Source organism: Lepidochelys kempii, chromosome 8, assembly GCF_965140265.1.
Source record: "Lepidochelys kempii isolate rLepKem1 chromosome 8, rLepKem1.hap2, whole genome shotgun sequence".
Lineage (NCBI taxonomy): Eukaryota > Metazoa > Chordata > Testudines > Cheloniidae > Lepidochelys > Lepidochelys kempii.
The window spans coordinates 18,102,813-18,117,050 of NC_133263.1; the positions used below are offsets into that span (position 1 = coordinate 18,102,813).

At 42.7% G+C, this 14,238-nt stretch overlaps 2 protein-coding genes across 3 annotated transcripts in view; both read right to left on the reverse strand.

Annotated features, from left to right (window-relative positions):
• The window catches only part of LARS1 (leucyl-tRNA synthetase 1), a 117,610-nt gene that overhangs the window by 47,221 nt on the left and 56,151 nt on the right, over nucleotides 1-14,238 (reverse strand). The gene's annotated exons all lie outside the window — the stretch shown is intronic.
• Nucleotides 658-13,162, reverse strand: PLAC8L1 (PLAC8 like 1). Its single transcript, XM_073355729.1, has 4 exons — nucleotides 12,370-13,162; nucleotides 8,225-8,358; nucleotides 2,113-2,249; nucleotides 658-894 (listed from the first exon to the last, which is right to left on the reverse strand). The coding sequence occupies exons 1-4, from the start codon at nucleotides 12,492-12,494 to the stop codon at nucleotides 751-753; spliced, it is 540 nt and encodes a 179-aa protein (XP_073211830.1). The 5' UTR covers nucleotides 12,495-13,162; the 3' UTR covers nucleotides 658-750.

The following is a 14,238-nucleotide window of genomic DNA, read 5'->3' on the forward strand; positions in this document are numbered from 1 at the left end:
TAGCAGTTCTACTCTGAATTCAGCCATTCCTTTCCCAGCTACTCTGGGAATGTGGTTTGAGTTTGGGACTCTAGCTAGGACTACCATGGCTGTCTCCCTGTACCCATCACCATTTTGACACCCGATTAAAGGGAGATCTATATCTCCCTTCTTTGCCTCCAGCAAAACTGCAGTAACCTACAAAGGACTGTATTAATAATACTTTTAGTACTAAGAGAGTTTTCCTCCAAGGATCTCAAAGTGCTTTTCAAAAGGAGGGTGAGTATCATTAGTCTCATGTTTAGGAGATGGGGAAATAGAATCACAGAGAGACTAAGTGAGCCGCTTAGGTCACACTGTGAGTTGTTGGAGAAAGAATCCATTTCCTTCCACTTCCAGTTTCATGCCCTATTCACGGCACTGTGCTTCCTCCCTTAAATGTGTTCCTATTCCTCTATAGCCTTTTCAGTTGCAGTGATTTTGCCACTGCTGCTTTGCTAAGGAATTGCATGCAAAATGCTTTGCATTAGGATTCCAGATCTCTGTGCCCAGAGAGGGAGGTCATCAACTGCGCCATACTTCAGAGCAGGCCCTAGGAAATTTGCAGCTGAGGCGGTTAGGTGTTATATCACGGTTTAACATACACAGCCTTGCAGGATTATTAGAGAGCCTTTGCTGTAAGACACAAATGCATTTTATTTCTAAAAATAAAGTATTTTACATTGGCAGGAGGGGGAAGTATCATGAGTCAAGCTTTCTGGCTGGGAATTTTTAAACTAGGGTATCTTTAGCTGTAGGAGCAGTGTTTATTTCATAGATCTGGGTCGTAGCTCTCCTCTTCAGCTCTCGGGCCACTTGGCAAACAGCAAAAGGCCAGCAGCAATGAACTGCCATCCAGTCTTCACACAGGGTTCCCTAGGGAAAGCAGGAAGATCATTTCACACAAATGGAATGATCGTGAAGCAGCTTTTCTGCCTCGCTATGTGTTTCCTATTCTAATCACCCTATAGTAAGAATGAGTTGCTGGGCCTGATCCGGACCTAAATCAACAAGTTACTCTGGATGTATGCTGGGGTAAATGAGATCTGATTTGGGCCCAGTGTCTAACAGGATCTTTTCTAATCTGTTGGCCTACAGAAGATTTAGGATCTGTCTACACTGCAAGCAGTGTACCATTTTAATCTAGCTAGCTCAGGTACTGGATAGCAGTGAAGCCACAGCAACATAGACTTCAAAGGCTAGCTGCCCGGATAATTGCTGAGGGTCCTGGGCGGGCTTGTACAGCCCGTATTGAAGCCCATGCTGCTGCAGCTTCGCTGCTGCCAGTACGCAAGCAAGCTAGATTGAAGCTAACCTGGCTCCGTCTACATGAGCTGCAGTTACACCCCCTGCATTGCAAATGCAGACATAACCTTAGGCTCTGACCTTGCACGGTGCTGAGTGCCCATGACTCCCATTAATGCCAATGAGATTTGAGGACACTCAGTACCTCATAAGCCCTTAAAGTGCCTCTCCACATGGTTTGAACAATGTTTTTTGTTCCCTGCCTATCCTGATTACATAGCAATGAATATTTTACAGCATCAGCTCTGGGCTATGTAAATTTACAGCAACAAAAACAACAATCCCCACCCACCTACCCCCACAGTTCTGTTCTTCCAAAGTACTTTAAAAAACGTGAGTAGTTGCTTGGAATGGGCATTCTATCATAAATCAAATGCTGCCTTTGCTTCCCTGCAAAGAGAAAGGGCATTCTTGAGGTTTAATGTATTAGTTCTGCTTTAAAAATGCAAAATGCATCTGAACAACAGATTTTCAGATCACAAAAGAGTTTGGCTAGAGGACCCCGTTCAAACCCTAGCTGAAAATAAGGGAGGAGGAAGGCTAGTGAGGTGCTGAGCTCCTTGTTCTCAGGATCAGGCCCCAAGTGAATTTTTTACATTTGCAGAATTTCTACATCATCAATATTCAGTGGCACACTCCAGCACACTAATCCCATTTGACCACGTCTACAGATATTAAACTTGTTCTGCAGTCTCTCTTTTGGGAACAGGAGGAACATGCCTCTTAGCATTATGTAAGCTGCACAAAACAGCCTTCCCCCCCTTCCCCAACACACACACAAAGACTTACTCGTATCTTGTATTTCTCTCTGGCGCCGACTCTCAACGCTAAGGTGGAACCTGGCAGCAATGGGAAACACAGGCACTCCTCATAGTGCCTTGCAAGGTTGCATTCTAGACATGGACTACACAAGGCACCACAGACACCTGCCAGTAACCACAATCACAGGAGTGCTGTAGGTTCACACTTAACAAGAGGTAAACGGCACTTTGAAAATAACCTGGAACATTCATTTCATTCTAATAGCCTTGTCCTCTTGGGGATAAGAGCGTTTTAAACGGGACTTCACAGAATTCTAGCGAACCCTACACTAGAAGGGAGGTGGTGGCTTTCCAATGGCTTCTTTCTGTGGGCAACTCACATGTGTCCCATCTTCTCTTCCCAATCCCCTCGTGCTTAGTTCTCAACATGTAGCTTTCTGCAGAACACCAGGTACAGTTTAATAAGTCACAGTTTGATAATCACTACACTACTTGGCCCAGCAGGTCATTTTTGGTTCGAATGTCTATGGATCTATGAGCTATGCTATCTTCAGCCAACCATTGCTAACAAGATGCTGCTATGGTTTTACTGATCAGCATGGATAGGGGTTTTAATCTTTGAGCTAAAATAATCAATGCAGGTATACAGTGGATCACCCACCCCCATAAAAGCAGTCTATAGAACACTTTTCTAACACTAAAGGCCTTTTTATACTACTGTTCCAACCACAGCAGAAGATACAGCTCCCCTGTAGTGCAAATGAGCCCTAAATCTCCAAAAGAGGGATGAACTGACAGCAAAGCTTAAAATGCATTGTATTCAAAATATCTTTCCAGACAGCCCATTTGGCTTCATTTGTTTTTCCTTTTTAAAATTCTTGAAAAAAGTAAATTCAACAGCATTGTTATCACACAGTTTCATGCAATTCATTGAAATGTCTTTTGTTCTCAAATCAGGAGTAAAAGCACCTAGGATAGCGTTTGTCTATAGCAGAACGATAGCACAAGTGCTCACTACAGGGAATCATTCATTTAATTTCTTTGGTGACTATAGATACAGTATTTTTCGATAAAATATACTAGTTCCTGTTCTGTTAAGTGTGGTCGATGGCCCCCTTTTTAGGAAATCTTCACATTAATCTCAGTGGAAGCCTGAATCTGTAATTACTTTAAATATTATGCTCTGAAGATGACAAAAACTGAAAGAAATAAATAGTCCAGCCACAGCCCTCAACTCACCTCATCTGGGAGCAGGGTACTGGCTAAGACAACAAAATCAATGTAAATGATCCCAGGTGACACAGCAGGAGAAACTAAACAGAGTTCTTCCTCCAGAAGGGTATTTTCACCAGTGGCTGAGAGCAAAACTTGAAAGCCAAAAATGAATCCCCAGTTCTATCTTCAGCTGAGTAGTGATGTCAACCAAGTCTTGCAACCCATTTCTAAGGCCCAAGCAACCCACCCAGAAATTGGAATTAAAAAGCCCTGCCCCCCTCAGTGTAGAACTCCACTGATTTTAGTAGAGTTGACAGGTGTAAATGAGGGCATAGTTTGACCTCATACCTGCATCCAAAGCTCAGCTGAGCTACCTTCAGACAAATAAGTCAAAGCAGCAGCAGGTTTCTGAGAACATGCATATCAGCAGTATAGTTCCAGCTGCTCCACTGTGAATTTAAGTTCATTGATCTATTGAACAATTGCAAACACATTCATATGCCTGTTTGTTCCATCAACTGGCATTATAAATACTTTTCCCATAAAATAAGCCGCCCTGGCCTTTAGAGTTGTGTTCAGAATAAAATTCAGAGCACTAGCTCACAGTGAGCAATATGAAGCACCTTGTGCCTTTGAATCTGGCTTTGCTCCAGATTGCATTCTTACTGCAAATTAATAGCGAGGATTTGCTACTGTTGACATATTATGAAAGAAAGCTAAAAGGACAAAAGAAAACAGAAGAAAATAGTAAGCAAGAGAAAATAAAGACAAGAAAACCTGAAGTGCTATTAAGGAAATAAAACATCAAAAGAAACAAAGGAAAAACATTGCTATTAGTTGTTTACCTTCTGTTTAAAGGATTCGAAATTTCTGCAACAATTTTTTTTCTTTTCTTTTTTTTTTTTTAAGTTAAGGCAAAGAAACAATTTCTTTTTAAAGATCAGAGGGAAAATGATGCATGTTTAGGATTCCATGGTGTGTCAGACTAAGACACAGAAGGCAGGTTCATTGCCTTTTTTAATTTTTAGCAACTGCTTATACACAAAAGAGTTTGTTTTTTTTAAAAAAGCCATGTTTACAAATATACTAGCTCTCTCAGTCAGGGATGGCAGGAAGCCATTGATTAATGGCACCTAGTTAGTGCTTGTTAGGGTTCCCTCCCCACTCTGAACTCTAGGGTACAGACGTGGGGACCCTCATGAGAGACCCCCTAAGCTTATTTCTACCAGCTTAGGTTAAAAACTCCCCAAGGCACAAATTCTCCTTTGTACCTGGGATTAGGTAACGCTGCCACCACCAAGTGATTTAGACAAACTCAGGGAAAGGACCACTTGGAGTTCCTACTTCCCCCTAATATCCCCCCAAGCCCCCACACCCCCTTTCCTGGGGAGGCTTGAGAATAAACAAGATGAGCACAGACCAACCTTGGGATTTTTAGGACACTAAAAAAAACCCAGATTCTAAAAGAAACAGAACTTTATTATAAAGGAAAAAGGTAAAAGAAGGACCTCTGTAAAATTAGAATGGAAGATAATCTTACAGGGTAATCAGATTCAAAAACACAGAGGATTTCCCTCTGGCCCAAACTTTAAAGTTACAAAAAGAAAACCAGGAATACACCTTCCTCTCAGCACAGAGAAAAATGCAAGCCAAAACAAATATAAGCTAACGCATTCCCTTGCTAGTACTTACTAATTCTAATGGAGTTGGATTGCTTGATCTGTATCTGGCAAGCACCCAGAACACACACAGACCAAAACCTTTTTCTGCCCCACCCCAGATTTGTAAATATCTTGTCCCCTTATTGGTCCTTTTGGTCAGGTGCCAGCCAGGTTACCTGAGCTTCTTAACCCTTTACAGGTAAAAGGATTTTGTGCCTCTGGCCAGGAGCGATTTTATAGTACTGTATCCAGGGAGGTTGTTACCCTTCCTTTATATTTATGACAGTGCTATAAGCCATGGAGATAATGCAAACTCTCACTGTAACACAGGAGGGGAGGATGACAGGAGAACTACTAGTTGGCCAAATCCTTTTTGATGCTGAGCATCCCTGACTCCAGCCGACTTCCATGGATGATGATGGTACTGAACACTATTCAGGGATCTAGCCCAACTACATTTAAATTTTCCCGTATGACGGCTAATAACACTGACATTATGAGCGGCTGTAGCAAAAGGAGTTCATTCGGCAGCCAAGATTTAACATAGCAGTAGTAGAGAGGGGCTTATGTGTTCTATTCCTCGCTTAACATAATTTATGACCAAATTAAGTAAGGGAGTAAAGAGAGTATATTTCCTTAAATGTCTTCCACCCACTACATGCAAACCCATAGGCACACCCACATTACAACTCTGGGTTATCCTACCATTTTCTGGTTGGTTGGAAGGGGACTCAAGTCCAAAGAAAATGGAAAGTTGAAAATAATGAATTTTCACTTTTCTGTTATTTAATTAAACTGAAATAAGGGAGGAGGTGGAAAGGGGCTGTATTTCTGGCTTTAGCGCTTATCATTTCAACCCCTCGGTGGCATCAGGAACTCCAAGTGCTATATGTGGATATGCCACCATGTAAGTACATTTATTCTCTCTAATTGAAAAGAATTGGCAGAATTAAGGCTAGTTTAATTTTGGGCAAGTTTAAGGATTGGTTTTCAAATAGAAATTAATACCTTCTGATCCTCCTAAATGAAGACATCAAAGCCCTTGATAGACATACAGGAACTTAGTCTAACATGAGGCAAAGATATCATCCCCACTTTGCAAATGGGGAACCTGAGGGACAGAGAAGGTAAGCGACTTGCTGGAGTTTACGATCATGATACACCATGTCTTTGGAAGAGCCAGGAGAAGAACTCATGATTCCCAAGTGCTACGCCTTAACGACTCAACAGTCCCTGCTTCCTTCCTTCACACAATTACACTAGCTTTTCAGCTCTGGAGAATAGCCCTTTTTCAATTCATTTGGTTTTTTAAATCAAATTCTGTCTAATTTAGGTACTTGTCTGGCCCTGATCACCGGAGTATCTGGGCACCTCACACTTTGTAACATATTTATCCTCCCAATGAATGGCAGTGCTATTATCCCCATTTTACAGATGGAGATCTGAGGCACAAAAGGTATGTCTACACAGCAACTGGGAGAGCTGCTCCCAGCTGCAGTGCAGACATACCCAGGGAGGCTAACGATATGTCTACACTGCGACCCACAGCACGAAGTCTCAGAGCCCAGGACAATTGACTTAGGCTTATGGGACTCAAGCTAAGGTGCTCAAAATAGCGGTGTAGATGTTCAGGCTCAGGCTGGAGCCTAGGCTCTAAAACCTGGTGTGGGAGGAAGGTCTCAGAGCCCTGGCTCCAGCTCAAACATTTACACTTTTATTTTTAGCCCCACAACCTGAGCCAGAGTCTATTGACCCAAGGCTCCAAGATTCAGTGCCCTGGGTTTGTTTGTTTTTTTTGCAGCACAGACATACACTGACTAGCTCAGTATCACACAGGAACGGAGTGGGGGAAAGCTGGGACTTGAACTCAAGTTTCTGGCTAGCGCCTTAACCACTAGACCATCCTTCCTCTCTGAACTTCTGTTCAAAATGTGTTTAACACACAGGTAATCCAGTAACATGCATCTCTCACAGTACATACTCTATCTTACAAAATGGGGCATTCTAGTCATCAGATGGAATAGCATGCCTTCCTATTGGTGAGAGTAACTGCTCTTAAAATGGTAACTTTCAGAATCAATTCTCCTTTGACAAGGATTGTTCTCAATATTCTAGAAACTATCTTCAAGAACTGATCAAATATTTAAAGCTATTTTGCAACTATGGAAGAAAAGTAGATGGGGGGGTGTCTTGTTCGGGGGTCTTTTGATACTGAGTGTGTTGGCACCAGAAACTACAAACTACTTCCACAAACAATATGGCTATAAGCAACTCACTAATGCACAAGAGCAAACTGATTTGGCTGGACATATCTAGTCTTTCAGAACCATCTTCCCTGGTTCTCTCAAGTACTAATGTGGTTTAATTCAGCCCGCAGGGCAGGAAAATAGACAGAGCCCATTTAGCTCAAACCTGCTACAGGACACCCCTCCCTCTCTTCTTTCTGGCAAAGGAAGCAGCAGCCATTCAAATTAGGGACCATTCCAAATGCAGGGTAGTTGTGGTAACCACTGTCACAAGTACAATTAGCGTAGAGATCTCACTTTGATCCCATCATTTGCTCACACTATAAATCACCATGCAATATGATAGGATGGGTATTCCCTGTTCAGAAAAAGGCACAGAACTCGCAAATGCAAGTCAGCAATGGAGTTCATTAGCAGGGCTGTATAGAGGAAGCTTGCAGGATACACCACATAAACCAAAGGGGAGGGTGTGTGCAAAAGATTCTTTGTAACTATTTACAAATCCTTAATGAGTTCCTGCATTATGTGAGCTAATACTTTGTTCTGTTAGCCACTAATTTACATGGAGCACAAGAAAGAAACAGAAACATGGAACAACTAAGGCCTCTGTGACTGGCCTTCTGTAGCTTTCAGCTCCTGAATTGGACTCAGGAGAATTGGTCTATTCCTGACTTTACCACTGATTCACTGCGTTAGCTTCAGTAAGACATTTAATCTTGCAATGCCTCAGTTTCTCCACTGACAAAATGGGACAATAAAATACACCCAACCTTTAGAATCCATGAAAGAGGTTTCCCTCACAAGCATTATTTGTTTTTATGATTTGACTATTGATTTCTTGGGACTCTCAGTTATACTAATTTCATTACCCCTAAACCAGCCATGATGGATGGTCTGATCTTCAATCTCCAGTGTCTGGTAGCTGCTCTATAAAAGTCTTTTGTTTTCCTCCCCGTATTACTTGAATTCACCCCCAAAGGAGGAATTAAAGCAATGATAAAACACTGCAAACTCTTACAAACACTCTTGTCACTGCAGATACCAAAGAGACCAGTGGTCCAGTCTCCTCCGGTCCGTATGACTGTTGTGACGGTGGACGTGCCAACCCCATGAGTCGGCTGAGTTGTCACGGGCTCTGTTGTCTTTTTGTTCCTGATTGAAAAAAAAGCAATAAAATAAAAAAGGGAGGCTGGGCTTTTACCACCAAGGTTGCTCATAAATGAAGCTATCCTAAGTTTGACAGAAAAAAAAGTGGATTTCATTATTTTAGTGCTACCAATTTGCTTTATGGCTATCCCCTTTTGCAGTTTCGTTTCTCTCTGCTTCTGTTGCTGCTGCTCTCTAGCCACTCAGAGTGCGGCAGAAAATATAGCTGATCACCAGTGCCCTTCAGTCTCTAGCAAACAAAGAAATGATCAGAAACCAAGTACTTCAAGTGCAAATACACAATATCCATGCAGGTTTCAGCATCCACCAGTCAAATCACTGCGATTTACCTCTTTAATGTTAACGCTTGAAATCTGTTCCTAGCACGGACCTTTCATCCTTATGATGAATGTATCAATGCATTCATCATTTCACCAAAGGGGGTTTTCAAGGGCTGAGCTACTGGTACTGATTTTTTGCTGAGTGGAACGATTTCATTTGCGTGCTGAAATGTATCATTCTTTCCTTTTTGGACGTAGCATGAAACTTGGCTTCTGAGCCAAACCCAACTTCTTTCCAAAGTAGCATTGTGAGCAACTCTTCTGGTGGAACATCTAAGGCTGCATTCTATGCTGCATCTTCCAAGAGGTGCAGCCTGGAAGACGCCCCCAAGGGGTGCAGGGGATGCCAAGGTACCTTTAATCCCCCTTTGTACCACCCAGACTGTGCCTGCAGCCAGTGATGCAAGCCCCAAGTTATGACAGCATCCTCACAGTTATCTGCAGGGATCTTTGCGGCTCAGAATGGTAGAAGTACTCAGTGCTACAGCCACTTCCCTTCCTTTTGCCAACACCCTGGTCTCCCCCATGCCATGTTCCCAGCCCTGCTTCTTACATCAGGGAGGTTGGACTACAGGGAGAGAAATCAGATCTCATGCTTCAGAGATTCAGCCAATTGCCTGCAGGGTCAGGAAGGAATTTTTTCTCTGATACACAATTGGCCAGATGTATTCTAGGGTTGTTGAATGTTTTTATTATTAATATTATATTATTATTATTATTATTTTGCCTTCTTCTGAAGCACCAGAGACTGGCCGCAGCTGGAGCCAGGATGACAAACGGAGAGGACCAGTGCTCTCAGGTGGCACAGAGAATCCTCTTTTTTAGATGCCTGGCTAGTGTGTCTTGCTGATATGCTCAGGGTCATACAGATCATCAGATTTGGAATCAGGAAGGAGTTTCCCCCCATGTCAGACTGGCTGGGACCTTGGGAAAGTTTTGTCTCTCTCTCCAGCAAGGGTTGTAGATCATCTGGGCACGTCTTACCTAATCTATTTCCTGACATTGCAAGGGCCTCAAGCAGTGGTACCTCGGTCTCTCATGTTCTCTGCCTATGGCACACAATGGTTTAGTTTGCTGAGGAATGAAATGCTTTTGTCTAATGAAAATCACTAGGCTCAATCTCAATGCATCAAATCATAGAAATGTAGGGCTAGAATGGACCCGAAGAGGTCATCAAAGCCCAGCTCCAGTGCTGAGGCAGGGCCAAGTAAACCTAGACCACCCCTGACAGGTGTTTATCCAACCTGTTCTGAAAAACTTCCAATGATGGGGATTCCACAGCCTCCCTTGGAAGCCTAGTCCAGAGTTTAGCTACCCTTATAGTTAGAATGTTTTTCCTAATATCTACCCTAAATCTCCCTTGCTAAAGATTATGCCCATTACTTCTTATTTTCAGTGGACCTGGAGAAGTGACCACTGTCTTCCTTATAACAGCCATTAACATATCTGAAGACTGTTAGCTGGTCTCGCCTCAGTCTTCATTTCTCAAGACTAAACAGGCCCAGTTTTTTTAACCTTTCCTCATAGGTGGGGTTTTCTAAACCTTTTATCATTTTTGTTGCTCTCCTCTTTCCTAAAGTGTAGTGCCCAGAATTGAACACAGGACTCCAGCTGAGGCCTCACCAGTGCCCAGTAGAGTGGGACAATTACCTCCCATGTCTTACATAAAAACACTCCCCAGAATATTAGCCTTTATATAAGGGTATCTGGGTGAAAATTCATAGACTGTGTTAAACAGGTGGTCAGACTAGATGATCTATAATGGTCCCTTCTGGACTTAAACTCTATTAAATCAATGAAACTAGGACCATGTAAACTGGCATTATTAAGCACCTCCAGCATTGGGGGAATTTGCTGCAGGGCTTAGGTGGCACCTTTACAGCCCAGCCTACATGGCATGGTAGCAGCAAAAACAGAGGCCAGAGTGGGAACCAGAATCTGGCTCCCAGGTTTATTTCATACAAATGGAGTGTCAGACCAGAGTGGTTCAATCCCCATTTAAAAACCAAAAGTTGGCAGCAACACCCTTGCATGGATTTTTTTAAATTATTTATTAAAATGCTCCACATAGTAATTAATTTTCCCTAGGTTCAATAATGTTGTTCCATTTGCTTTGAAATTGAAACTGCAAGAACCTTAATAGAAAGGGATTGAGAGGTTGACTAGTTTCTCTGGACTTCTGGTGAGGTAACGCTGCTTTTTCCTGAACGGCTTTTTTTTTATGCTTCTTGCGGCAATGCTACCTCAATAAATCACAACAGTTAAATCTCCACTATAGTATCCTCTGGGAATTATTTTTTCCACCCCCTTTCTCCAGCAGTGGAAGAACACAGCAGTCTCTATGCTGTGCTAAATCAGGGAAGCGGTCCTTCACGCCAATATTAATAGGTTCTGCTATTAAACTATATAACTCAGGAGGGAGCCTGTATCAATCCTCAGCATTTCTTAATGTTATTCTTTGTGAGAACACACAACAATCCGCTGATAATTTGGTCAATATTTTGACCATATGGGATAACGCACACTTAAATTAGAAATGGCAGCAAGGTCTCGTTGACATGGACCTAAGAGCCAAGAACTCCTGGGGCCCAGCCACCCTCTTCCACAGAAAGTCCCACAGGAAGGCATCCTGTGGCAAGCCAAACACTGTAGAAATCAGGGGTCTGCTGGAGAATTAGATTCAGGTGCATGGAGGCCCTGTGCCTCCACACTGGATTTGGGATCCACTCCTTCCATGTTGCCAGGTACTCTTGTACCTTGGGTCAGTATAGAGGGGCTCTGGTTCATGAAGTAATATAGATGTTGGCTAGATCAGTGCTTGAGTCGTGAATTCTCTGCAGAGTTGCTGGAGCGAGGCCTGCGGGTTGTAGGGCTCTCTCAGCCTCATTCCCAGCCCCATGGAAGCATGAGGAAGGCGCTGTAGAGACAATTAACACACACATGCATACAAGGGGGTAGATCGTCTCCATGTGGGCCAAGGAAGGCCAGTCCAGGCCCTGAGCTGTAATCCCAGTTTTGCACTGATGCTTCTCAGGCAAGACTCAACCGCAGTGTATCATGCCATCATTTCCTATGCTATAAAATGGGGATAATGCTTATCTATCCCACACAGGCAATTTGAGAGTTGGTCAGTATTAACGCAGAGCCATGTGAAAGTGCAAAGCACTACATAAAAATTAAAAATGAGTATTTGCAAGTGTGCTCACTCATGGCGGTTTCCTAAAGGGGATTCTTTTCCTACTCAGCAGCTGATTTGTGTGTCTCATTAACATTTAGTTGATGATTTCAGCTTGTTCCTAATCTCAGTGGAGAATAAATCCAGCAAAGGTCAAACGATCTTGCTAACCCAATAAGACACTACTGAAATATATCCAGGAGTGGTTTAATCAAAATTTGGATTCTGGGTGCTTTTTTGGTGCCCCATGCAGCCAATGGTTCTCTCTTCATTGGCCGTGGAGGCCTAAAAGGACCAATCAGCTTCTCAGCTGAAAGCCACATGGGACTGAATAACAAGGAAACCTCTCTAAGACTTGTGCCAGACTGAATCCTGTGCAGAGCACTATACAGCAGCAAGCACATTTCTCATCACCTGTAAAATATATTTTTCTTTTTACACACAGTTTATTTATAATGCCAACTGCGACGTGAAAGGCAGGCACCTTATTTTATTTCTTACCGTACAGCAGAAAGAAAAAAGGTCCCATCTTCAGGTGTTATTAGGGAGAGGAGAAGCGGCGCTTGGATCTCGGGCAGTGGGGCCGCCTCAGTCACACTGAAGCAGCGACTTCCCAAGCAGTTCATTTGGGGTTGAGGGGAAGGAGAGAGAAAAATTCTCCTTCTCTGTTGAATTCAGAAGTGCCTCAAGGTTGTTCACAGCTGAATGCTGATGACATCATTGCATGCTCAGGCCTGAGGTCACAATGGGGTCCCAACAGCTGAAACAACCCCCAGATTAGAAAGTGAAACCGCCTCCTCCCCCAGAAATTACACTTACACACACACACACGTCTTTACGTGAAATTTGAAGATAGCCCTTCTGCCTCTAAACTTTAGTCTTTTAGTCTAAAGCATGTCTGTTGTGGATGGGAGAGTCCTTTAAAATGATGAATGACTGGAGATACAGACCTGAAGTTTAAAGTGATGGAAAATAATCCAGACCCCCTTGATTAAGAACTGCTAATCAGTGCCCATGTATGTTTTTGCCACAGATGTGATTCAATGGCGAGTGGGCCTATAGCTCCAGCTAAGAAGAGTATAATGGTATAAATATCAGATCCAGTAGTATACCACCTTTCCCACAGCCTTTCCCACTACTACTACTACTGTTATAGTATACAACTAATGATATATTATTTCACAGTGTTTGAAGAAATCTCTCAACAATTTACCAAAAGCAATGTGAGAAGACAGTTGCTAAGGGTATGTCTACACTTAAAACACTGCATCTGTGCCACTGTAGCACTTCAGTAAAGATGCTACCTACGCCAACAGGAGGGTTTCTCCAAGAGGTGGCAGCTAGGTCAATGGGCGAATTCTCCCATAGACCTACCGCTGTCTACACCAGGGCTTAGGTTGGTTTAACTGCATGCTCAGGGGTGTGGATTTTTCACACCCTTAAGCAACATAGTTATACTTCCCTAATTTCAAAGTGTAGACCAGGACTAAGGCTGGAGGAGGGAGAAAAAGTGGGGGAAGGGGCAAAAAAAAAGCTACAGTTTAATGCTGGCTGACCGCTCTGAAAACAGAGTATTCTACCAAATCAAGTTTGAAGGACAGAGATAAACCAGGCACAGGAGGAATTAAGTGCAAACAGATTTAATGCCTATGTAAGGCAGCCAGGAGTTCGTGCTCATGATTTTGTTTAAGCTATTCCCTGTTAAAGCTTGCCTAACCCCCATTCTCCCTGTAAGGCAAAGTCATCCCAAAGTTTTGCGAATAAAACGGGGAAATCTAACACATTAACAAATCCCTTTATCTTGTCACTAACTTTTATCAGACATAAATTGGCCAAAGTATTCACATTACAGGCCCACAGTTCACATAGGAAGGGTTGGTTTCTTGCCTCCATTAGAGAAGGCCTCCCACACTGCCCCCGGTTATGTTAATTTAGTTTTTGGCAGGACCCATGTAAAAGATTGTTGATATTGGAGTTTTCCTTGAATCTTATAAGATGGGCACCTGATGGGGGGAATCAAGCCACATTTGTGTCATTTTGAAGAGGACTACAGCAAAAGAGGAAATCTATTTTCAGTTTTGAGTTTATTTTTAGATTGCTGAAATCTATGCACAATTTGGCATGTCATCCAATCTGTGATGGCTTTAAGTAATGCAGCCATAATAATTTGCATGTTTATAGAACTTTTCAGGGGATCTCAAAGTTTTAGAAACATTAATGAAGCCTCACAAAACTCCTGAGAGAAAGGAAGGTATTTTAATACTATTGATAAAGATAGGGAAACTGAGGCACAGAGGAATTAAGGAAATTTGCCCAAGGCCACATAGCAAGTAAGTAGCAGAGCCTTGATCGTTATTCTGCTCTATACCA

What these genes read in the sequence shown, in the direction of transcription:
- PLAC8L1 (XM_073355729.1), bottom strand. Translation starts at nt 12,494, where the DNA reads ATGAACTGCTTGGGAAGTCGCTGCTTCAGTGTGACTGAGGCGGCCCCA. An exon ending in CTGCAGTGACAAGAGTGTTT is followed by an intron (nt 2,250 to 8,224) that starts GTAAGAGTTTGC and finishes GGTTACTGGCAG; the next exon opens with GTGTCTGTGGTGCCTTGTGT. An exon ending in GAGAGAAATACAAGATACGA is followed by an intron (nt 895 to 2,112) that starts GTAAGTCTTTGT and finishes TGCTTTCCCTAG; the next exon opens with GGAACCCTGTGTGAAGACTG.